General features: G+C 39.1%; 1 protein-coding gene across 1 annotated transcript in view; it reads left to right on the top strand.

The window, feature by feature from the left end:
- The window catches only part of NALCN (sodium leak channel, non-selective), a 234,116-nt gene that overhangs the window by 128,811 nt on the left and 78,145 nt on the right, over positions 1-27,160 (top strand). The window contains exon 15 of the mRNA XM_005145229.4: positions 3,014-3,088. Within this exon, the coding sequence (XP_005145286.1) occupies positions 3,014-3,088 (75 nt within the window). The remainder of the gene's footprint in view (positions 1-3,013; positions 3,089-27,160) is intronic.

Genomic DNA, 27,160 nt, shown 5'->3' with positions numbered 1-27,160 from the left:
CCCTTCTTATTTTCATTTTCATCATTCCATTTTCAGTCTTTGCTCAGTTGTCTACTTACATAAGGTACTAACTGTATTTATACAATCTCCATTAGCTCCCATCTATTTATTTTACTTTACAGTATGTCCTGTTTCATTTCTAAAGACTGAATAATCAGACTGTAACTGTGGGTGCAGCAGGTTCCTTCATATGGATTGAAATCTTGACCATTTTATAAATGGCAGTAAAGTATATTTGATGCTCTTAAAGCTGCTACATTTGATGCTCTTAGAGCTGCTTAACCAAATTAAAGTATAAGCCAAACAAATATATGTATCAGCAGGTATATAGGATATGTAATTGGCTTGCAAGGGTCAGATTCCTTGGGGTCTGGAAATGCATCTTCTTATACTCAACTGATCTTTTAAAACTCTTGGGGAAGTGGGGATAGAAAGAAAAAGGGGAAGTGAGTTTTGGTCATGGATTTGAAAGCAGCTTCTGATTAGAGAATCTTAATGGCTGTTTTTCTGATTCTTTGCCAAAACATTCACTGAACTAGAATTCATTTTTCTCTTAGATGAGCATTAAGCAAGTCCATAAGGTCAACTGGTGTCAGGCAGCTTCTGTACTAAAAATTCACATCTTGAGAAGTGACTTAGGTATAAGAGCAAGTTTAGTGTTCTGCTTTATGTTTCATGTTTTGAAAGTCATCTAGGAGTTTCAATTTGTTTACTCAACACACTTATTTTGTGCACTCTTCAGTACACTATATTCGGACCTTTTACAGGGAAGTTGCATTTAAGTACATGGTCCTTGCTTTGCTTTTGTGTACACATTTCTTGTCATTCACATACGCAAATTTTACATGGATGAAGAAACTCTGCTAAGACACCTTTGCAGAATTACCTGGCCTTACAAAGTCGTTAGTTTCAGTTCTGAGAGTTTCCTCAGACCCTGAATAATAAAAGCTGTGTAGGACAGAGTTGTCTGGAAGCAAAAGAAGCTTAAGGGAAAAAAATAATGTGGAATTGGTAAAGGAGGATGACCTACTACTAAAACCAGAAAAGAACAGTTCCAAGAATAAACAGCTGTCAGTGAGTAACAAGAGTGAAGTCAAATGAAGAAATTGCTTTCACCAGCCAGAAGAGGGGGAGGATTAGACTTGAGAAATAATAATTGCAGGCATTTGGCAAAGAAGACTGTAGAGCCTTGGAAAGAAATTAACAGGTTTCATGTTAGAAGGCAAAGAAAAGTTGAATCTCAAAAACCAAAAGTGAGTGACTGTTATTAGTTGGGATGGCAGTGGAGGAAGTTAAACAAATAACAAGTGTGCGTGTAACTTTTATGGTACACTGTCTTTGGTATTTGTTGTATTAAAAAGGGAGTTAATGAATGTCTTGATGCCTAGATACATATCTGTGCATGAAGCAGCAAGGCTGTGAGGGGTGACCTATTTAGTGAGTGCTATACTTTGTAGTGTGGAACTGTACTTCCTTCACTAGTATGCTCTGAGCTGCAGGTACTGCAGTATCATAGACTGTATAAAGTATCTGCAGAAGAAAAACACCATACTGTAAAACCCTGACAGAATGATAGCAAAAATGTTCATCAGCAATTAGGGATCAAAATATTTTTTCTGTGGATTACCTGTTTTATCAGAATTCTGTCTTGCTTTGCCATTCTTCCAGGCCATCTACTGTTTATAGTAGTTGGATCATAGAAAACTGCATGAGGTACTCTTTCGTATATAGCACATAGAATTTGTCTTTTCAAACAGTTGCTGAAAATTCTACATATTGCTGAAGCCACTTTCCCATTAAAAGAACATTTCTTTTTCTGAATACTGACATTTATAAATTTATGTGTGTGTCCTTCCTGTGTGTTCTGTACCTTTATAGTTCATGGAGGGAAAGGAAATCTTGGTCTTAGCTCTAGACACCAAGCTCAGATGCAGTTTGAGATCCAGATGCATTGTCTGGTATACTAAGCTAAGTAAATTTAATCTTTTATATAGGTAGGGGACAATTTTCCAGTGTCATTGAACAACAGATAAACTTAGACTTTATTTACAACAGTGGTGGATGGAAATATCTGCTTTCCTTGTCACTCAGTGTTCCAAGACCACAGGAATATTTTAGGCCTGTAACTCTTAAAAATAAGGAAAAAAAAAAAAAGCTTAGATTCATTCTGATATCTCTAGGAAACTGGTGCTTACTGTAGGAGCTCACTATGTTTGAGGATATTTGCCTTGAACCTCAGAGAGTAAAACGGTGGTAGTTGCAGACAGCTGTAAAGCTATGTATGTACACATTGACTGCCTTGGGTGTAAGTTGTCTGAGGATATATGCTGAACCATGGTATCCTCCTTCACCTAGTGTTTGCTTTCCTAGTTCTGTCTCCTCCTCAGCTGTGTCACATTTTCAGCTTCTTTGGCCTCTACACAAGGAAAATATAATAATCTGATAGACACTTTCCCCTGGGATTCTTCATGAATGTGTATAAGTGTCCTATACTGTGGCTCCTGATGCATGCAAATAATGAGGCCACTTACTTTTCCTCTGCAGTTAGGTGCTTTGCATAAAGGCACTCCAAGCATTAAGCAAGTTACTAGTAATAAAATAAGTTTTAGGTGGCCTCTGTGCTAAAAATTCACACCTTAGTTGAAAAACACCTTAGCTTTACGAACTGTTTCAGGATTCTGCTTTGTAGTGGGGTTTTTTTAGTATTTCTTATTAATTTTATTTTATTTTCAGGTGAAATACATCCTAAGGGGTATATTGTTAAACACACATAATGCATTGGTCATAAAATCTAAAATTCAAAATTTTTAATTTTATGATAAGGAAAAAGGGATTTACTACTTGCAGAATGGCTAGCAGACATAGAGTAGCAGGTGACACTGGTTAAACTGATGTCAAAGGCAAGACGCTCATTTACAACAGTAGAGCCCTCATTTTTCCATGTCATTTCATAGTACTTCTTAAGGAAAATAAGACAAATAATATTAATAAATAATCTGCAATTGTTTTGTAGATTCTGCTCAGCTTGTTTGTTGCTGTTATTTTGGACAACTTGGAACTTGATGAAGATCTGAAGAAACTTAAACAAGTAAGAACATGGTTTTGTTGTGCTTGGAAGTAGTTGCAATGAAATATTACTTTACTGGTTGTTTTAGGGTTAAAGATGGGAAAATTCTTAATCAAAATGAACAAAAGAGTAAATGTTGAAGGGAATAGCAGAATTTTGTTAGCCAGTTGGCCAGCACAGCATGTGGGAGAGAAATTAAGATGTGAAAGAGATTTAGAAATTAGTTTCAATATTAGATGAAAGTTAGTTTAGATATTCATGTAATTAAAAAAAAAATCAAATCATAACTAGGTCATCTTTTTGTTTAGAATCTAGTGAAATAGGTGGTGAGGGAGAGAGAGGTTGGATCAGATGGACTTTAAAGGTCCCTTCCTATGCAACCATTCCATGATTCTATAGCTTCATGAGCACACCATGGAACCATTGCAGGGAAAAGTACTGGCAAGGATCCACACATAGGAGGCAGTAGAGAGTACTAGGTTGGATGTGTTAGATGAGTGCTAAAGACACTTGCAAAGTTAGCTTGCTTAATTGATTCTTCAGATTTGGGGGCCAAGATTACCAAGAAGCCATTCTCTTAGACTTGGAACCCCAAATGACAATCACATAAACCAAATTTAACCAGAGGGCTCATGCTGGCCATTCTGACCTTGTGCACAAACCACAAGGTATTTGTAGCTTTTACATAAACACATAGCTGCCTTTAATCTGTGCAAAGGGGAACAAAATCATCAACATTTGCCTATTTCGTGCATGAAACAGAAAATTAAGAGCATAATACGTGGGAACCTCTTTTGTATATTTGGGTTATAGCCTTCTTTCACCTATGATTTGCTGGTTTTGATCTTCTTTGAGGTTCATCAACAACTGTTGTAGAATTATATTCTTTCAATTCTTGAAAATAAACACAGACAATTTAGTTATTTTACATTGAACTGTTACATTGAAAATAATGTGCCAAATAAGCATTCTCTTGGTTTTCCTTATAATTATTTTTCTTCTAGTTATAAAAGTAGTGATGTGTTTATTTATATATTTTCATTGTATTTGTTGTTTTCATTTTCTACATACTTTTAATTTGTGGATTTAAAGACTGTTTCCCATATACTCACTGAATATGTAGATGTCAAGTTAATAATGCTCCCCAGTCCTCTATTTTACTTCAATACACTGAAAAATAAGAATATTATATTGTTACTTTGAATTCATCACTGGAGAATTCAATACAGAAATCAATTTTGCTTTTGTTGTTGCAACATTAGATATCAGTATGTATTGCAAATTTAAGTAAGTTAAAAGGGCAGGTATTTTCTGTCATAAAGACATATAAATACTGGATTTCAGTTAATCAGCTCAGATAAGTAAAATGAGAGCTCTTATAGATGATTTTGGGATGGCCAGACAGTCTTGAGTATGTAAACTGAGTAGACCAATCAAGCTTATTCACTTTTCTCCTTACCAGTCTCAATAGGTAAAATTATCTGAAGTGAAAATGGCTCAGATGTATGGTAAGCAATGCTATACCATACTGATAATGTTACAGAAAAATTTCGTGATGTCTGCATGAGTTAGGATCACAAATCAACTTTCTTATGTGAAGAGCTAAAGATATGAAATCCTGTGGTTTTTCTGTGAAACTCGACATCTTCAGTTCGTAAACCACTTTAACAGTCTACAGCTTTGCTTACAAAATGCCACAGCATGGCTTTGTGTTTTAGCAGTCTGCCCTGAAATGGTGAACAAAGGGCAATGATGAAAGGCCACCACTTGCAATTCTTGCCTCTGTGTCAGCCTGACATCTTGTCAGCCTGGTAGAAAACCTGTCTCCATAATAGCAGTAGAGCACACTCAGGTAAAAGACATAAACAGTTTTACTAGAGTCCCTCAACTTCTTAGCTTTGAGACTGGAAGCAGCATAACCCCATGAGTGTGGTGCTGGGCCAGAGTAAAACATCTGTTTAATTGACCAGACCTTTTAATTACCCTCCAGTGTGTGTGGCACCATGATGACACTGACAGTCTGTTTCCATGACTCAAGTGGGTTTTTAACCAGGGAACACAACTACCAATGGACATACCAATTTGTTTGATCAGCATAGTGGTATATGCATTATATGCCATTATGATCTTTAAAGATGCCTGAGGTGGCTGACACTTGTACTGATGCTTTTCAAGTGTTGCTTTAAACAGCAGCCTCTCTTCAAAGACTATTACTCAGTACTAGTGAATGTATTCCCTTCTGGTATTTTAACCAAATTAATGTTATAGGAAGTATTACATATTTTTAAAATGCCTAAGGTAAAAGAAGGTAAGAGGTTCATTCTTGAAGCTAAATCATATGGAATTACTGGAATGATTGTAGGACTGGTGAAGTATCTAGAATAGAAAAGTTTTTCTATGGGGTAAATGTGATGGCATAGCAGACTCAGTGCTGACAGTGATTGTGCACTATTATACTGAAATATTGGTTGTCTTATCGCAGAAGAAGTTTTTAATTCAATGATATTTTGAATTCTGTGCTAAAAAAAGAGAAAAATGACTGTAAGAAGAGGGAAGATTGTGAGCTAATCTTTATGTTTTAATCAAGATCATTTCTATAAAGAAATAGATCTGTATTGCTGCACAGGAAAATTTTTGGCATCTATAATTAAAAGCTGAATAATGTTCTAAGGGAGGAATCAAATAATTCAGATTGTTAATATTAGAGACATTGATTGTTGAAAATGGTGAAACTATAATGCTCTCAAAAGTATTTCTATCTTTATGTTTGCATTTTTTCCCTGCCTTCAATGGCTGTAAGGCTTGAGGCCCAGGGCATTTTCAGATGATGAAATACTGAATGATTTTCAAGGAAGAGATAATATATTTAGGCCAGAAATCACTTCTAGCTAATAATCCCTTTTGGGATGTGTCCTTCTTAATTATGACTTAATTTCTTTTTTGGAACTTGGTAAGAAATACATTGTTACTTATCTTTCAGATTATTGGGAAAGGTCTAATTAGTTAATATTTGCAATGAACTCTAAAATGTAAAATGATATGTAAACACTTGATTAATGTTGGTTCAGTAAATGTGTTTAAATATTATTAAATCAAAGCAAAAATATATTAAATGGCTAGAAGATTATATGTAATACTGTAATATAATGTATTTAAAAGCTAGTAAACTTTTAGAATTAAATTTACCAGTGCAAATTTAGTTAAGGTTATACATCATGATTCAGTTTTTAATTACATCATTATTCTTTCAAAAAGGCTGGCCTCATTTAGTGCAAAGAGTAAATAGAACTCACTTTAATAACCTACTAGTCAATATCTTTTCTCTTTACTGTACAGTGTGTGATCCCGGTGCATTATTTATTGCACTGTATTCAAGCTTTGCTACAAAGACTAAACTATTACTCTCCATCCTGACTTTTTTATGGTACCTCTCACAAGTATCTAGAAGAAACATAAAACTTGTAAAAGATTAGCTTAAGTGATTTACTTAGCACCACAGGCACACGCAGGAATGCAAACTCTTTTTCCAAGACACCATTCAGCTGTTTTAAGACCATAATTATTATTCATAGTCTTAGAGTTACGTTCTTTTGCAACATACCTCCCGTCCTCTGCCACACATTGTTCTTTCATCTATGTCTGTCATGATAGCTGAAGTCAAGTGAAAAATGGTTGTAGCTCACAGTCACCATCTATCTGTGCAAAAAACTTGATTCTCTGTAGCAATCCAAGCTGACCCTAACAAGCTCCCTAACCTCCAGGTATTAGGTTGATCCTGTCCATATTCTCATGAGGCCCCCTTCTGCAGTGTTTGGTGCATCAGTTATGTGGATGATGATGACCTGAGACACAGGAAATATATCAGCTATAGTCTTAAATTCCTTCTCTTTTATTCCTCTCTTCTTCACTGTCTCCATAAACTGTTTCCCCAAAGTTAAAAAGAAACTGAAAACATTACTTTGATTTCTTTGAATTTTAGAAATTCAACACTCTTAACAGATTGTAAAGCATGACTTCCCTGTACAGTGGCTGTGTTAAGTTTTCCCTTTATATTTTCCACATATTTACTTGTTCTATTGTTACTACATTTCTATCAATTTGCCTAGATAGGAAGTCAGACTGATTAGTTTCTCATTTCCCACACTGTTTCCTGAAGACCTTTTTTGAAGTTAGTCACATTTACCACTTTCCTTTCTCTAGCTACCAAATTTATTTAGGTGACAAGTTACTCAACACCACTAGTATGTCAGCATTGTTATCTCTAAGATCCTTTAGAAGTCCTGAGTGAGTGTTATCAGGTCTGGAGAGAAATAAATTGACCTTGTGTCAGTTATCTTCCAAAAGCTTTTCTCCTGACATTTTTGTTGATTAATCTTTGGCACACTTTAGGGTCCTCTTTGACCTCCTCTGTGGTCAACACTATTCATTCTGCTTTCTTGCTTTGGTTTTATTTTCCTGAACACTCTTGATTAATAGACTGATGTTCTTTTAGACTCTCTGCAGATTACGCTGCTTTCTCTATGTTCTTCAAAGCTTCCTTACTAGATTTTACTTCTGTAGAAAATACTCCCTTAAAAATCTTTAATGGTCTGCTGTATGACTGTTTTATATTAAAAATTGTCAGAATGCATGCTTTTTCCCCTCTATTCTTTGCTGTAGCATATGGCTTCCCTTTCTGAAACATAACCATTTATTTTTGAAAGCCTTCTTTGCACTCTCGTTGATCTTGCTGGCCTTCTTTACCTTCTTGAAGTTTTTCTGTAGGTGGTAGATGTATTCTGTGCTTCTAAAACTGGATATTTAATAAGACCATACAGCCCCTCACAGTCCCTTTTTGTCATTTGGCCATTCCTTTAAATTTCCTTTCAAAAGCTTTATGATTTTATATAATTCATTTGTAATGTAAATTCAATGTAGTAGATGGTTTTAACCTTCTCCTTGTAGAAAAACATATGAATTTAACATCATTTTTATCACTGTTACAGAACATTTCTTCCAGTTAACCATGCAGCTTCATTGGAGAGCATTCCTATGGTGGTTTTGTATGCATTTAGCTAATTCATTTTATTGATTGTAGATTTTCTGTAACTAATAACACTGGTGCGGTGTACTGTAAAGACTGGATAATATCACAGGATCATAGAACAGTTTGGGTTGGAAGGGATCTTCAAAGGTTATCTAGTCCAACCCCCCTACAATAAGCAGGGAAGATCAAATATGCCTGATTCTGCATATTCTGATCCTGTACGATGCTACTGCTTGTTACTTCAGCCAAGTTTCTGAGATGTATTTTGTGTCAACATTGTGGATTTTTTAATAACAGGAATTGTAGCTCAATCATGTTATTTTTTAGGACCTACTATTAGTACGAAAGCGTGTATGTGTTGTTCTTGTCTAGTGTTATGTCCCCTCCTTTAGAAGCTTTATTTCTTACATTTTTCTGTTTCCTATCAGAATCTTATAAACTTTAGGGTTCCTATACCCTCATTCTGTACAGAGAAACTCACTTTTGCCTTGCTGATTTTTCTATTTTGGGCTTACTTTACTGTTTTAGTACCTACTCCCTGAAACAGCTTTTGCAGCCAATGAAGTTAATTAGAAATGGTACAGAGTTTTAAACACCTGGGTAGAATTCATCCCACTTCACTAATACATTACAAAGTTGGTTATACAGTTTGAAATATTCATACAGGTTTCCTTCTCTAGTTCTTGAAGAGTAGACATGCTTTTGGAGGGCAATTTTTAGAGATGTATATTTTGTTTGTAGGGTGGCTACAAGCAAATTTGAAGCCAACCATGAGATTATCCTTAGGCAACTTCAGCTGTATGAATTTTCTTTCCTTCCCCTGCAGCATAGTTCGTAGTTTACAGGAGTGGCGCTTGTATGACACTGTTTCAAGTGTGTATCCAAGCTTGCCTTGTATAGCACAAAGTTAATCCCTTCTAAGCCTGCAAAATTTAGAGAATAAATATTTGTGGAATAATGACAAAAAGATAGAAAACAAAAGGTGTGGATAAATGATTGGTTTTCATAATAGAGAAAAGGTGCTGGTACGAGGTCCATTGTCATCTTGCCTGGGATCTGTGCTCATCAGTATTCATAAGTTATCTAAAAAATGGGGTGACTAGTGAGGTGACAGAGTTTGCTGATATTGCAAAGTAATCAGAGGCATACAAAATTAAAGTCAACTGTGAGGTATTCATATTTTATGGCAGAGAAATAAAATTACAGATAAATGTAATGTCAATAAATGCTCACAGAGAAGGAGCCTACTAGATACCTGAATGTAGGCTTTAATTAAACTATCACCAATCAAAGAAGGTTTTTGAATCATCATATATGTTGACTATCATGTCAGTTCAGTGCTTACCAAAAAAGAAGATAAACACATTTCTAAAAACAATTAGAGAAGATTGTTAGGCAGAAGTGAAAACTCTGTGGTTCTGCCATATACATCCAAGATGCTTCCATGTCTTGAATACTGCATGCAGGTAAGATCACACTTTAAAAATAAGAGATAACAAACCTAAAAAAGTATAGACAAAGATCATGAGTATAATCTTCAGCTTGTAAATGAGGTGACTGAGAAGGAGGCTACGACAGAGTTAGATGAAATCACAAAAGATGTGAGAAGTTGAGTAGAAGGCTGTGTTACTCCTGCTGTAAGAAAATGAAAGGGCACTATCAAATCAAAATGGTTTGATTTTAAGACAAATTAATGGAATAAAAATCCTGTTAGGGGATTCTGTCCCAGAGGTTGTTGAAGCTAGAAAAGCACACAGAAAGTAAAATTATTCTGTATTTGATCTGTTCTTACATTTCAGACACCTTCCTCTGGTCCTTCCCAGAGGCATGGTACTGATGAGATGGACCTTTGATCTAACCCAGTGCAGTCATTCTTACGCCCCTAATGTTCTATAATCTGAATGGGATTTCAGAAGCTATTTGCAAATAGCATAGGGAAGAACCCATTGGTGGCTAAAACCATATGCGCTACCACTTTACTGAGTTGTATTTCCGCAAGAGAAAGAGCAAGCATCTCAAGCATCTCTGAGTATAAGCAATGGCCTAACTTCCTTGGCCGTGTAACCATACTTCTGTAATACTAATTCCTGGAATTATACTGTTTAATTATGTATAATAGTGTTAAAATACAAAATGTTCTTGATCTGCCTTACAGTTATGGTATCAACCCCAGCTTACCTCACTAGCTTTGGAGGGTTTATCTTACAGCTTATATCAGCAAAGATTATTATGACCCTAGTTTACTACTGAAAGACAAAGCTGAAGAAGTTGTATCTCTAGAGTCATACATAAATTCCCAGTACAGTGAGGAATGAAACAGATCCCTCAAGTCAATCATGAGGAAGAGCCATCCACTTTTAGTTGTTGAAATCTCACATAAGCGTAGTTTTGCTGCTTCAAAGGATTATTCCCTTAAGGAAGATCAGATTCATGTTATATCACATGTGTGCTGTCAGTGCTCACTAGTATACACTCACAACATGAGGACAGATGGCATTCATTACTAAAAATATTTTCCCAATACATTCCTAACTTCTTACTACCTAGCAACAGCAAAATTTGCAGGAATAAACAGTAGGGACATTAATCTTCTAATTGAATTAAATTCTCACTCTCACCAGTGATTCAGAAGATACTTTTCAGATGTATGTGCTCCTTTCCCTCCAATTTTATTCCTCACCATGAAATAAAGACAAGATTTTCTCCCCAAATCCATATCAAAGCAGCAAATGCAGGGGGCTGCACGTGTATATGGATCTACATATAGTATATATATTTTAGAAGTTCTGTATCTAGAATTGTATTATTTTACCTCTGTACTTTAACCATATTCATTTAATCTTTTTTAAATCTAACTTTCAACTGTTTGATGTTGAAAACAGGAACTTTCATTAACAAAGAGGCTTGGCCATAGCGGTATCTTCTTTGCTGGTTTTCTCTGTTGAGATAAATTTGTGTTTTCAACAATGATTGGTGTTTGAAGAGCTCAGTTTGATGGCAGTGGTTCAGGGTCGTGTTTTGAAATGCTTGGAAGCCTTGCAAAAAAAAAAAAGCAGCAGTTCAAGTTAGTGGTCTTAACAGGACTTTCACAGCAAAAGCATAAAAGGAAACCATTAGGTGGCAACCTGGCTGATAAGAAGGAGCAATTGCAATAAAAGAAAGTTAATTAGGAGTTGGGTGCCATCAAAAATGGCACAATTACCATGGAATCTGGTTCCATAACACTCTTTTTTGATGGTGGTTATGGGGGCATGGGGAGGTCTATACTGGGGTCCACTACCACCTAATTGTCCAGAACTACAGCAACAGGTTACAGAGGTCCTTTAAAAGAATGTCAAACAAATAAAAAAATGAACAAGTATCAATAAACAAATAAATAAATATTCATTTTTAGGTGTTAATCCCTCTTGTCTTAAAATCTACCCTGTTTTTTGGGGAGGTTGTTGTCAGGGAAACAGAGCAATTAGCACCTTTTACACTAAGCAGTTACTTTTGCTTCTTTAGTACTTCAGTTAGAAAATCCCTGATTTATAATGAAACTTTAGGCCTCCTGCTATCTAAAAGAAGAAGTGATGAATTTTGAGGAGTATTCAAGATAATTCTGGAACAAATATTCGAAATACGAACTTGACACTGCTCCCCTTTCGTACAAGAATACGTGTATGAAATTTTGGTTAATGTCAGTCGAGACAAAGAAAGTCAGTCTATAAAGAGGGTAATGATAAGTCCTTTTACCTTTTTCTCTACAGTAAAATTAATTTTAATAAAAGATTCAAATCAGACATTTTAAGTAGAATGAAATATTTTTTTCAGTGTTAAAGGACTCTGATCACCACAGCATCCTGATGATTTTAGGAGGGTCACAGATTCTCAGTTGCTCATAGAGTTGGAATTTTTATTAGACTAAACCAGTATTCACATGCCATACAATTCAAACGTACATCCCCAGAGCAAACATAAAATTTCCTTTTTGTGATTGCTGTAATATTCAGGTTGGTTGGTCTGTAAGCTGAAGAGAAGCAGCATAATTTGTACCTTTGATCTTAAATTCATGTGCAATCAATTGTTGATTATGCAATTACTACTTTGATGCAGTTAAAAAATATTTCTAGTGTCCGTGCTTTTCATATCTAACTCAGAGATTCACATTTTTAATCCGTGTGAATCTACCAAGAATAAAAAACTTCATGCACTGCAAAATGCAGTTATTTTTAAGAAAGAGGTGAAAGTATCTTCTGACATACACTGGAAAAAAATAAATTGTTCAGAATTCTGTGTGCTTATGCAGTAAGCAGTATAACAAAAGTTGTAATGCGTTTGTGATTAAACCAACATTTAGGAGTGTAGAAGCAACTATTCTCAAGTTTCAGAACAATTACATACACAGAAAATATTCTTTTAGATAAAGGTTGGCATTTTCCGAAGCATCTAAGGGTAGAATTCATGTCTTCTTGTTCACTATGCAATAAGTTAGATATGTAGTCTAAAGTCATCTGTGCTCGCCTGTTATTCATAGTTCCCCTCCATGGAATGATTCACCCCATCCAAGTTGGGTGTTCTCTTTTTTGTTACAGATGGAGTCTAGACAGCTAATTAGGCAAAATGCCCGATTTTCAATGATAAAGGTAAATTACATGAATCTCCAACTTTAATGAATTAGGAACTCGTACTTCATTGGCATTTATTCCTATGGGTGCTTTTACATTACTGAGGCCAGTAATGTAATCAGGGTGTGTAACACTAGGCATCTTAATGCCCTAGGTTGGGATCTCAATTTAGGTCTGGGACTTAGATAATAATGGCAAGAAAGAAGGATAAAAGTAAACATCCAAGGCTGGTCATCTCTCTTCACTCACAGCAGAGAACAAATTCCTTGTCTGTGAATTTAGGTTCATAAAATAGCAGGTCACCTACACTGGCACTTCATTTAGTTTTGTAAAGGTATGTGGTGCAAATCCAACATGATCTTTGTAGAAGTTCCTGACTTTCACCTACACTGGCTGAGAAGGAAGTGTCTCACCTGTGGAGCTAAAGGGATGCTCAGAGGAAAAGGGAGTGTGGTCTGTGTGAAACCAGACGTTCACCATTTGCTATGGAAATAGGTCACTAATGTCTATCACACACATTTTAATGTATCCTGTTAAGTTTTTGTGGTTACGTTTGGTCTTGAAAGGCAAAGGTGCAACTAATTCTTTTTCACACAGTTAGTGCAGTCTTTTGTTTACATTAGACCATACATTTGTTACTGCCTGTAGTCACTACTCCATGATCATTGTCAAAGGAGTTTACCCATCCTCCCATTGCTGGAAATTTCCAAAGTCATCTATTTATTAAAAGAGCCAGAATTTCGTGGACTCATTTGCTTGAAACCCTTCAAGGTATGTCTCCTTTCAAGTTGGCTCTTACTCTGCAAATTATCACTACTATCTTCTGGACTGAAACATCCTTCTAACAACTGATTATCTGTCTTTCTGTGTCAAAGGCATATGCTTATTGCTGAAATTTGTGATATGAGAGAAAGCTTTCATTCAAACTACGTTTCCAGTACAGAAGCTACACAGGCAAAGAGGTAACAATGAGCGGTACACTTACCTTTTCCAGAACAAAATGCAGAAATCAGGTGTGCAGACTAACCTTCTGTTAGTTCTTCTGTCTCTCTCATAGCACATTTCTACTTTCAGTGCTGGGGGTGGTTACAAATTTCAATGCATTTTCTGGTTTAGGATTTTTTCTGTTATTCTGTTGAAATCAGATGAAAAGTAAGAAAAGGTTTTGCTAGCGATCTCTTGAGTATACATTCATGATGTTTGCTGAAGAGGTCTATTTATACTTCTCCAGTTTTTGTTTGCCTTTTTAACTGTTTCTAGATACTAAGCTATGAAATTTGGCTTCCTTACACTCCTGCCCTCCAAATATTCATCACATCTTCATGTAAAGCAGTTCCAGCAACTGAAAGAGCTCACTGGGTTTCTAGCTAGTGAAAATACATGCTATTTTTATAGCTTCTGCTAGACACTCCTGCTGCTGTCTTTCTGTATTATTGTCTGCAAAACAACTGTAGAAAGCAACCTGAACTAAGGGTCTTGCTTATTTTTCTTTAACTTTTTACTGTAAACTTCCTAAGAATTAATATTTCTGCATTGATCCTTATCTTTGTTTTGGTCAATAAATAATTGAACCCCTGTGAGAACTTCACAGAGGTGAGGGATAACAAAGTGATTTATTCAGCAGAACCAGTCACAGAGAGAATGAAAGTTAAAATCTCACTGTCAGCCAAACTGAAGACCATGTGCTCTAGTACCATAAGTGAAGCCAAGAAGTTCTACCTAAGCCTGGTTCCAGTAGGAGGAAGTTTAGATTGTCTGGTGAGAAGGGTAATTGACATGGGATGCCTGAAACAGTACAAAAGTTTTTCCTTAATGTGGATTTGTGAATTGAGAAAATACAGTTACACATTGTAAGAAGCTAAAAAAGCAATTATTTTCATCTCTGTTAAAATGAAAACACGGAAGTTAGCTAATGCTCTACATGGCTTTTTTTTTCCCTATGCAGAACCCTAGTTTCTCACAGAACATGTTCACATGGTGGCTAGCCAATGGTCTGAACTGCCCGCCACACTGTCATGCATGACTTATTAAAAGCAGAGTACGGTCCTTTTGGGAAGGAAATAAAAATAACTGTTCGCAAATCAAACCATTGTATAGAGAACTGTGCTAGTGAAAAGAAAAGAATGTATCGGAAAGTCTTTGATCCTTCCTTTTTCCCTGTTGTGAAACCAAACCATGAACAGTTCAGGTTTCCGAGTAAAGCAGTTACACAGCTATCTGCAGCCCAAACCATCTGTGATTTGATATTTGAAGTGAACGAGCCTGCTTTATTCTGAAACCAGAACATCTGCAGTACTGAAGTTTTAAGCAGTTGGCACTTTTACCAATCCTTAAAAAAAAATAATAATGTTTGTACTGAACAATGTAACCTTATTGAGTAGCCTATTGCTTCAGAATGCTCCTTATACTTAGTATATGCCTTAAGCCTTTCTATCTGCATGGTCATATGGCTAACAGAAGAGGAAAATGTAATGCTTTCATTGATTCACTCTGTTTCTCAAATTCCTGATGTATATCAACAAGCTCTGGATTCATGAAAAGATTTAGATGAGCTTAGAGAAAGCAAGCTGCTTGCATTAGCTTCAAATGATTTTAAGGCTTGCCAGAGCTACTCTAGGAACTAAAGCTGTTAATGCTGGCTGTCATTTTTAATCTTTGCATTGTGATATCAACAGATCTGCATAAAGCTTCTCTGAATAGACTTTCCGATGTCAGGTTTCATCCATTTTACCACATGCTGTAAAGATATCATAGGCTTAGAATAAAGCCATTCTAGCATCTGGTACAGTGCTGTGTTTTGGCTTTAGTAAGAGAACACACCAGTGCCGCGGCCAGGTGGAAGGGAGAAAACACCGATACGATGTAGGTTCACAAAATGCTCCGTTTATTGATTACAAGGCTGCTCTTAATATACTGTCTTACACGCGATCACGCATTACTTGATTGGCTGCTTCACTTTGCCCACGAGGGATACACGCTCCCCTTTACCTCTCCTGATTGGTTTCACACCTTCGCTTCAGCTTAGCATTACATCATGCTTCTGCAATTACTGGCATCTTGTTATTGCATTCCTGTTTTGCTGATCTTGACGCTTCTTCTTCTTTTAACCTGGGGTCATAAGTTCACTTTCTCACAGCTTGCTGTAGGCCTGTTCAAGCACCCATGCTTGACCCCCAACATCTCCCCCTCTTTTTTCAAATAAAGTGTTCGTCATCTGCTGCACGCATTGCATAATACATTGTAACAAACAAGGTCCAAAAAACAAAATTAACAACATAATCATTATTGGTCTGCTAAACATCATGATTAAACTTCTTAACCAACTACTTATTCCTAACGATTTTAACCAAGAGTCTATAGGATTTGTTTCTACAGTAAGTTCTTTCATATTTTCTTTAAGTTCAAACAACTTCTTGTGAATAGATTCAGAATGATCAGAAAGATTCATACAACACATGCCCAGAAGGATTCTAATGCAAAGGGGATGTGAAGCAGCTGCAGAAGTAAACTGTACAGTGTTAACAGTCAAGGAGTTACACTCCCCCTTTTTTTTTTTTTGATCAGACAAAAAGCCATTTATTGCAAAGCATTAACTCCTTATATACTATTGCTGACACACACCTACAGCAACTTGGAATATCATGATTGGATACTTGTCTTGAAGACCCTTAGTGACTAACATATAATTGGTTAAGCACAGGGGTGAGAACTTGACCTCGAACGCTTGCCAACAGTCCACAGTTCTCATAACTCAGTGAATTACAGCTTCTTCTTACCTTGCTTGCTTAGGCTTCCTCGAGCCTCTCACGGCCTTGCTGTATCCCTCAGAGTTATTCAGAGCTCATGTACCAAATATTCATTTTCCTGTGAGAACACTGTCTCCACATCTCCCCCTTTTTAGTTTTACGAAAAGTTTTTGACAATTTATTGTGTCTGCTCTATCACTGCTTGACTTGTGTAACATAACAACCCACTACTCTAGGTAGCATTATTTCAGTAAGATTAGTCTGATTTGAAGTCACTTGATGTCACCTTTATAACATGTGGCATACCAGTGAATCCTACACACCATGTAACAGGATGGAATAATGAGGATTTAACACATGTGCTCAGTATACTTGTCCATTACCCATGGTCACACATAATAGAACAGATATTACAAAGATTTTACAAAGATTTCTATCATTGCTGTTTTGTTGGGGTTTTGTTTGTTTGTTTGTTTGTTTTTTTATGTTGCTGAGTTCTGCGGCTTTGTACGTTTCGCTGGCAGCCAGTATAGTCCTGTTGATAGCTGTACACAGCTGGGCCTACCCTTTTTCTCCTGTATGGCTCTCTGATAACAGTGGAGGCCATCCCTCACATCAAGGTCTGGCATGGCATGTGTCTCCACCGCTCTATGCCTGCTGGGTTGCAGCCAGCAGCGGAGCTAAAGGTTCTTCTTGGTTGCAGACACAGAGGCCAACCCAGTCTTGCCCTTGACTGTGGTAGCAGGCGTTTGGTCAATCTCATTCCTTGCACCTTGTTGTCAATGCAGAGTTTCACCTGCTTAACCCAGTAACAAGTCACTACTATAGCAAAGCACACACAGATTTACATTAGCAGAGTAACTATCACAGAGTGCATCAGCATGTTGAAGATGTTGATGACAGTGAGTAACTAACCAAAGAAACTTCTTACCAGTGGAGTTCTCCCACCCTCTTAATTTGTTCCATTACTTGCTTTATAACACTATCATAATCTTAGAATCTTTTAGCTTTTACCTTAGCATTTTCTAGCAGCTGCTGCAAATTTGCATTCTTTAACATCTCTTTTACAAGTGACAAATCCATACAATGCAAGGTATTGTTTCTTGTTAGCAACTGGCTAGTAAATACAGGTGGTTTTATATGCAAAATCACAACCTCTAATAATAGCTACTTTACAAGCATGCATATTCAAGCTGTTAATTTTCAGTTGCCCTCAAGTGATTTTTTTTTTGTTTGTTTGGTTTTTTTTTTTTTTGGATTACACATGCATATTGTCTGGAAAACAAGCTTTAAGCAATATACATCAAAACTACAGTCATTAATAACAGCCAGAATGTGTTATCATTACCCTTTTTTTTCTATTTTTTTTTCTATTTTTTTCTATTTTTTCTATATTTTTTTTCTTTTTTTTTCTATTTTTTTTCTATTTTTTTTTCTTTTTTTTCTTTTTTTTCTATCTTTTTTTTTTTTTTTTTTAAAGTCGCTCACCCTGCTTTGCACAGCTAAAACCACCGGCCTATCGGCAACTGCACTTTTGCATTAACCTTTTCTTGCCCGAAAGGTTAAACTGCTACCTGTTAAAACTTTTACATGAACCTGACAACAAAAAATACACAGAACACTGTCTGCCCTCATTACAAACACACACAGACACACATATATGCACATGGGATCCCACATACACACTCCACACAACTACAATATTTGAAACACAAAATCCAGACAATCATTGCTCCCACTGCACAGTCCCACATACAGGACGTGGCACAAGGACCCTGTAAAGACTATCAGGAAACCAGCTCCGAGAAGTATCATCACAGTGTGGGGTGGCAGGCTCAACCTTAGCGGGCGTCCCCACAGAGGCTCTGCCTCCCTCACATTGCATGAGGCTTGGGCTTTTATACTGACCAAAATGCACACTCGTTCCGACACAGGTGGCCAGCCTATGTTGGAAGAAGTTGCCAGCAATACCTCTAAAGGTTTCCAAGGGTTGAAAGAAACATGGACATACTTATATTTACCAACTTCTAGTACATGAGTATCACAGAGAGACTGTATCAAAAGAGTTGCATACGGGGTCCCAACTCCACGGTCTGACACATTCTGCCCGATACCCCTGATAAGAGCATACAAGAGACCTTCCCACTGCGGGTTTTGAACCAGCATATACACCACAAGGAAACCGTGCAATACATCTGCATCCCCCACCCATCTCACTTCTCCCTTTACAGCTACCCATTTATCATGAGGATATGGGGGATATAAATCAGGCTTCTTTTCCAGATGAATAGGCTCCAGGTCAAAAGCACCATCCAGGTCAGCATCGGCATTATCAGGCATCAGAATCTCAGGAGCAGCAACAGCAAACTGATGAACGTGCACAAGCTCCTTCTCGGGGTCAATAGGGCCTGAGTCGAAAGGATCATCTTCATCCCCGTCCTCAGTCTTCACAGCCATGGCAGCAACCAGCAGAGGTTTGGGGGGGAGGGTGGGGGGGGGGGGGGGGTTGCACGCTGGTCTCCATGATCTCATTTTTTGACTTTAACATCTCTAAAACAGTTCTCCAAATTACTAACAAACTTTTCACAGCTTCATTGCCTTTCATGGCTGCATTCCACAGCTTAACTCCTGCCCCATTCCACAAGGATATCTCAAATCCGGTAGACTCATAAATCTCTGGGTAACGTGTCTTCGACCATTTCAACATTAACTTTAGGTCTGTCTCTTTAAGGGTTGCTCCCTTCACCTTAGGAAGGACTGAAAACAGCCATAAATCAGGGGCTTCTTCCTTAGTAATTTTCTCCCAAGTCTCGAGATTAAAAGTTTCACCGACTCCCACAGTTCTTCCCCTATCTTACGCCATTGATCTTTGGAGAATAACTGTCCCGTATTTTCTAGCAACCCCCTTCGTCAGCACCAAAATAAAAAGTCCACAAGTTCCTGTCGGGGTATCGAGTACCCTGTTTTCTTCGCTACACTTCTATCGTAGCCTTTTCTATCGCTGATACAGCGAAACCCATCCCGAACCAGACCGCAGTCTGCCTGACTCACCGGTCAGCCGTGGCCACGTAATTTGAGCTCCTTTCCTGCCTCTCTCGGGCAGCCTGCCTCTCTCGGGCAGCCGGGATCTCCACCTTCTCTCGTCCGCGGTCTCTCTCTCTCCTGGTATCACGTCGGGGTCACCAGAATGCCGCGGCCAGGTGGAGGGGAGAAAACACCGATACGATGTAGGTTCACAAAATGCTCCGTTTATTGATTACAAGGCTGCTCTTAATATACTGTCTTACACGCGATCACGCATTACTTGATTGGCTGCTTCACTTTGCCCACGAGGGCTACACGCTCCCCTTTACCTCTCCTGATTGGTTTCACACCTTCGCTTCAGCTTAGCGTTACATCATGCTTCTGCAATTACTGGCATCTTGTTATTGCATTCCTGTTTTGCTTATCTTGACGCTTCTTCTTCTTTTAACCTGGGGTCATAAGTTCACTTTCTCACAGCTTGCTGTAGGCCTGTTCAAGCACCCATGCTCGACCCCCAACACACCAGTGTTTTAGTTTTTGCTAAGTAGTGCTTACTATAAATCAAGGACTTTTCAGTTGCCCATATTCTGCCAGTGAGGAGGAGCACAAGATGGGGCGGGAGTACATACAGGACAGCTGACCCAAACTAGCCAAAGGGGTATTCCGCACCACAGCACATGATGCTCACTAATGTAAACTGGGGGTAGTTGGCTGGGAATGTACCAGTTGCTGCTTGGGGACTGGCTGGGAATCAGTTACCATGTGGAGAGCAATTGTAGAAAAAGAAACACAAGAATCACTTGTGTTTCTTGGGGTTTATTCCTCTTTTCTATTTTTCTTTAAAAACAATATTATTGTTACTATTGTTATTATTGTTAATTTTACTGTATTTCATTTATAAATTGTTCTTATGTCAACCCAAGGGTTTTACCTTTTTCCAATTCTCCTCACCATCCCTGGGGGAGTTGTTGTGAGTGAGCAGCTGCATGGTACTTAGCTCCCAAGTAGGGTTAAACCATGACACTGGTGCAAGTGAAGTTGTTAGGAGCTTCAACATTAACTTCATCAGAATTAAGTTGTATAAAGCTAAGGTGAACTGTAGTACAAACTACATAATGATCATAATCTCTGCTCATCTCTGGTCAGTATCACTCTGTGTAGGTATTCAATCTGCTCAGGGTTCCCTGTGGGCAGCTGAAATGAATACACTTCAAAATGGAGCTTGCTATCCACCAGAGGAGGTGTAAAATCTAGGATGTTACATAGCCATGGCAATGCTTGGCATGTGCTGACCATCACAGTGCAGCAATGATGCATTTTTAACAAAACCGTGAGGTTTTGACTGTGCGGATGATGAGGCACTGGAACAGGTTGCCCAGAGAAGCTGTGGTTGCTCCATCCCTGGCAGTGTTCAAGGCCAAGTTGGATGGGGCTTGGAGCAACCTGGTCTAGTGGAAGGTGTCCCTGCCCATGGCAGGGGGTTGGAACTAGATGATCTTTAAGGTCCCTTCCAAATCAAACTATTCTGCAATTCTGTGAAATGAGACAATACTTACAGATTTTTACTGCACAAATAACAGAAAAGAACACAAGAGGGTTTTCTTCTCTTCTCTTTCATGGGAAGTAATTATTGGTGAACCAGAAAAGTTTAAATTTTACTGGTAAAGTTATTAAAAAATCAATGTCACATTAGGTTCTTATTATACGTCTATGTGTGGAAGTCATCAGTCTATAGAAGTGCAGCTATCAAATGTTCAAGCCAATAGCAATTATTTCCTTATTTATAGGCCAGAGTATTCCAGACATCAGCTTAAAAACTAGGATGGGGGAGCATAGACTTATAGAAGGAGATTGTAGAAAAGGTGTAATTCAGCTCCTACCGAAGAATGGAGAGGCTATTTTTCATTTGCATTAGCCACACCCATCTGAAAAGAAATGTGTGTACTTCAGTCATGTTTAAAAGATTGCACACAGGGTTGGGGGTGGTTTGTTTTTTTAAAAAGAAAAAAAATATCTTTATCTTTTAAGGTATACAAAAATTACTCTGAATCAGATTTTTTGGTTACACAGCCAGTGCCTTGAGGTAGTTAAAAAGCTTTCAATGTGCTACATTCCATTCTGCACTAAAAATAATGCCTGTGTTCTGGGAGGATGAGGTACCCTTTAGGCAGTAGTATAAGCAATTATAATTATGTTCAAGGCAAAAAAGCACTGATCAAAATGTCAGGACAAGCTCGTCTTTTTGCAGTTGTTCTTATGTTATTTGAAAAGAGTAAAGGATATGAAGACCTGAGTGTAGTTGCAGATGCATATTTTTCTGTTCTGGGCTTCTGATTATCATATCATAGAATCACAGAATGGTTTGGATTGGAAGGGATCTTAAAGGTCGTCTAGCATCCTAAATGTATATTTTGGGTCTGCTTGCCAGTCCAGCCGTGAAAACATACTGCATATTTTTTTGCCTTCTAACACCAGCAGCCTGTGTGGTTTTGAATCTACACAAACACCTATGTGTGAACAGTTTCAGAATCCATCATTTTCCTCCATTTCGGGTGCTGCAAATACCTTTGTTAGATACACATATGTGAATGCAGCTGTACACACACACCCACACACAACAAGCTTGTCAAATATACAGAGGTTTTCAAAGTGCCCTGCTTTTGACAGGTTGCAGAACAACTACAGATCACTTTTAAGATCTGGCCAATTTTACCTAAGTGCTGAATATATTCCCGAACCTTGAAAATGTGTGGGCATGCCTTAGAAGAATATTGTTCTTTTTACAAAGTCCTTAACAGCTACAACAATGTCTCAACAATGCCTGCAATGAGCTTTCTTGCGTTTAGTTCTTCTTTTCTTGTTTTTTTGGTTTTTTTTCTTCTATTTGGAATATCTTAATTCCACAAGTATTTTATCCATTGTCAGTGGAGTGCTTATATATCTTGTTTGTAACAGCAGTGGACTGTCCTAGGACAGCAAGTCCTGCCAGAGACTTTTACTTTGGTGGCCCTAGTGTATTGTGTTCATAGAATCATAGAATAGCTAGGGTTGGAAAGGAACTTAAGATCATCTAGTTCCAACCCCCCTGCCCTGGGCAGGGACACCTCACACTAAACCATGTCACCCAAGGCTCTGTCCAACCTGGCCTTGAACACCTCCAGGGATGGAGCATTCACAACTTACCTGGGCAACCCATTCCAGTGCCTCACCACCCTAACAGTAAAGAACTTCCTCCTTATAGCCAATCTAAACTTCCCCTGTTTAAGTTTCAATTTGTTACACCTTGTCCAGCGTTCAAGGCCAGGTTGGATCGAGTCTTGGGTAACATGCTCTGCCCACACCACCCAAGTCTTGGAAGACAGACGCAGGGACTGTCAGAATGAATATCTTGGGCCCACTGTAGGAGAGGATCTGGTTCAAGACCATGTTAAGAACCTGAATGTACACAAGTCCATGGGACCTGATGAAATCCATCTGTGGGTCCTAAAGGAAGTGGTGAAGGAAGCTTCTAAGCCACTGTCCCTCATGTTTGAAGAATCATGGCAGTCAGGTGAAATTCCTGATGACTGGAAAAAGGGAAATATAACCCCCATTTTCAAGAAGGAGAAAATGGATGATCTGGGGAATTACAGACCAGTCAGTCTCACCTCTGTGCCTTGCAAAATATTGAAGCAGATTCTCCTGGAAGGCATGCTAGGGCACATGAAAAAAAACAAGGTGCTTGGTGACAGCCAGCATGGCTTCACTGAGGGGAAATCCTGCCTGACCAATTTGATGGCCTTCTATGATGGGGCTACAGAACTGATGGACAGGGGTGGAGCAGTTGATGTCATCTACCTGGACTTGTGCAATGTGTTCGACACTGTCCCACGCCATCTCTAAACTGGAGAGACATCAATTTGATAGGTGGACCACTTGGTGGATAAAGAACTGGCTGGATGGCCTCATGCAAAGAGCTGCGGTCAGTGGCTCAATGTCAAGCTGGAGACCAGTAACGAGTGGTACCTCTTCAGGGATCGGTGTTGGGACCGGTCTTGTTCAACATCTTTGTCGCTGACATGGACAGTGGGATTGAGTGCGCCCTCAGCAGGTTTGCTGATGACACCAAGCAGTGTGGTTTGGTTGATACGCTGGAGGGAAGGAAAGCCATCCAGAGGGACCTTGATACGTTTGTGAGGTGGGCTGATGCCAACCTTATGAAGTTTAACTATGCCAAGTGCAAGGTTCTACATGTGGGTCAGAGCAATCCCAGGCGCAGCTACAGGTTGGGCAGAGAAGAGATTCAGAGCAGCCCTGCGGAGAAGGACTTGGGAGTGTTGGTCAATGAGAAAATGAACATGAGCCAGCTTCAGTGTGCACTCACAGCCCAGAAAGCCAACCGTATCCTGGGCTGCATCAAAAGGAGCATAACCAGCAGGTCGAAGGATGTGATCCTGCCCCTCTACTCTGCTCTTGTGAGACCTCACTTGGAGCACTGTGTGCAGTTCTGGTGTCCTCAACATAAAAAGGACATGGAACTGTTGGAACAAGTCCAGAGGAGGGCCACGAGGATGATCAGGGGACTGGAGCACCTCCTGTATGAAGACAGGCTGAGAAAGTTGGGGCTGTTCAGCCTGGAGAAGAGAAGGCTGCGTGGAGACCTCATAGCAGCCTTCCACTATCTGAAGGGTGGCTATACAGATGCTGGAGAGAGACTATTCATTAGGCACTCTCCATAATCTTTGGTAAACTGTGGGAAACGAGAGAGGTGCCTGAGGATTGGAAGATGGCAAATATCACGCCAGTCTGTAAGAAGGGCAAGAATGAGGACCCGGGTAATTATAGACCGGTCAGCCTTACCTCCGTCCCTGGAAAGGTGATGGAACAACTTATTCTTGACTCCATCTCTAGACATATCAAGGATGAGGGGGTTATTAAGAACAGCCAACATGGTTTTATGAGGGCGAAGTCATGTTTGACCAACCTTATAGCCTTCTATGAGGAAGTGACTAGGTGGAGGGATGATGGTAGAGTGGTAGATGTGGTTTTTCTTGATTTCAGTAAGGCATTTGATACTGTCTCCCACAGCATCCTCATAGATAAGCTAAGGAAGTGTGGGTTTGATGATCAGGTAGTGAGGTGGATCAAGAACTGGTTAAAAGGAAGAAGGCAGAGAGTTGTGGTCACTGGCACAGAATCTAGCTGGAGGTCTGTGACTAGTGGAGTCCCTCAGGGGTCGGTGCTGGGACCAGTGCTGTTTAATATTTTCATCAACGACCTGGATGAGGGAGCTGAGTGTACCCTCAGCAAGTTCGCTGATGACACTAAACTGGGAGGAGTGGCTGACACACCAGAAGGCTGTGTTGCCATTCAGTGAGACCTGGACAGGCTGGAGAGTTGGGCAGGGAGAAACCTGATGCAATTCAACAAGGGCAAGTGTAGAGTCTTGCATCTGGGGAAGAACAACCCCATGTACTAGTACAGGTTGGGGGCTGACCTGCTGGAAAGGAGTGAAGGGGAAAGGGACCTGGGGGTCCTGGTGGATAGGAGGATGACCATGAGCCAGCAATGTGCCCTTGTGGCCAAGAAGGCAAATGGCATCCTAGGGTGCATTAGCAAGGGTGTGGTTAGTAGGGCAAGAGAGGTTCTCCTCCCCCTCTACTCTGCCTTGGTGAGGCAGCATCTGGAATATTGTGTCCAGTTCTGGGCCCCTCAGTTCAAGTAGGACAGGGAATTGCTTGAAAGACTCCAGTGCAGAGCCAAAAAGATGATGGAGTGGAACACCTCCCTTATGAGGAGAGGCTGAGGGAGCTGGGTCTCTTTAGCTTGGAGAAGAGGAGACTGAGGGGTGACCTCATCAGTGTTCACAAATATGTAAAGGGTGGGTGTCAGGATGATGGAGTTAGGCTTTTTTCACTGATATCCAGTGGTAAGACAAGGAGCAGTGGGTGTAAACCCCAGGTTGCCCAGGGAGGTTGTGGAGTCTCCTACGTTGGAGATATTCAAGGCCCACCTGGACAAGTTCCTGTGTGATGTACTCTAGGTTATCCTGCTCTTGCAGGGGGGTTGGACTAGATGATCTTTCGAGGTCCCTTCCAACCCTAACAATTCTATGATTCTGTTGTGATTCCTGACATTAGAGGAAAGCCTTCTGCAGCCTGGAGAAGAGAAGGCTGCATGGAGACCTCATAGGAGCCTTCCAATGAAGGGGGCCTATAAGGATGCTGGAGAGGGACTCTTCATTAGGGACTCTAGTGATAGAACAAGGGGTAATGGGTTCAAACTTAAACAGGAGAGGTTTAGATTGGATATAAGGAAGAAATTCTTTACTGTGAGGGTGATGAGGCACTGGAATGGGTTGCCCAGGGAAGTTGTGAATGCTCCATCCCTGGTGGTGCTCAAGGCCAGATTGGACAGAGCCTTGGGTGATATGGTTTAGTGTGAGGTGTCCTTGCCCATGGCAGGGGGGTTGGGACTAGATGATCTTAAGGCCCTTTCCAACCCTAACAATTCTATGATTCTGTTGTGATCCCTGACATCAGAGGAAATCCTTCTGCAGCCCTTAACTGCAGAAATCCCAGATAGCTTATATTGATCCATGATTTTCTTCTAGCTCTAATTCTATCAGTATCACCTTTCAGTCACCTGAAAGTAGAATCAAAGCACTGATAGTCACTTGGCAGTTTCTTGTAGCCGGTGATATTTCATACTTGAATGATAGTCAGTCTCCAGGTATTTGGGAAGTTCCAGTGGTATAACTTTGTCTAGTAGCTCTCAATGGATTTATTTTTTGCATGCGTTTGTTAAATCTATTTTCAAATCAGTGTATATTTAGCATTTATTGCTGGCGGTAGCAAAGATAAATTTAACGATGCATTATGTGAAAAATTATTCCTTTTTCCATTTATGAATCTGCCACTTGATTATTTCATTTGATGCCCCTTAGCTCATGATGTAGTCATTCCAGTTAAATGCTTCCTCAGTGCTCTGTCCTTCCTACTATGCATGTTACTACTTCCAATGTATACTGTCTTTGTGTACCTGTACATGCAGCTGTAGAATGTGACCAAAGTTTCTCTTCACTGGGTAAGTCTATTTGAAGTGTCCTGCAAGCAAATTTGGCAGTTTAACTAATGCATCTTGGAAAAAGTCATGTGTAATACCCTTTACAACCCTCTCAGTGTTTTCCTAAGTAAACAAATCAGCATGCTAGGATAGAATTTCTTTAACATTATTTCCTGGAACTTACTTTATTTTTTTAACAAGAATCAAATATCTAGTCCATAATAGAATAAACATGAGAAAAGCAGTCTGAAATAATCAGAAGTCCTGTCTGTCTGCATACAGCTAGCTTGCTGATGCTTTACTGATACTGTTTTTCAGGGATTTAATCTTTTTGCTTTCCCTTTGTCTCAATTTGCTTTCCTCAGATCTCTTTCCTGGTGAATCAGTTTAGTATTTGAAAGCAGTCTGTCTCCAGGGGAAGTTCCAGGCCATTCAGATACAGTCATTATTCACTCAGAACATAGTTTTGACCTTATTCCTGTTAATACTAAGGAGTCTCGCTGTCCTGGCAAAGCATGCATCATTTTGGCAGATCTATTAACAACTCCTTTATTCAGTGAGGAGCAAAACTATACTCACACTTCATGACCTAGTTGTACTTTTTAGTGTGGAGTTTTTCTCTCTCCCCCGCCCCAGTTCTCCATAA

The sequence above is a fragment of the Melopsittacus undulatus genome, chromosome 2 (assembly GCF_012275295.1).
Source record: "Melopsittacus undulatus isolate bMelUnd1 chromosome 2, bMelUnd1.mat.Z, whole genome shotgun sequence".
NCBI lineage: Eukaryota > Metazoa > Chordata > Aves > Psittaciformes > Psittaculidae > Melopsittacus > Melopsittacus undulatus.
The sequence above is the reverse complement of the archived record's forward strand: the minus strand, read 5'-3'. Positions and strand labels throughout refer to the sequence as shown.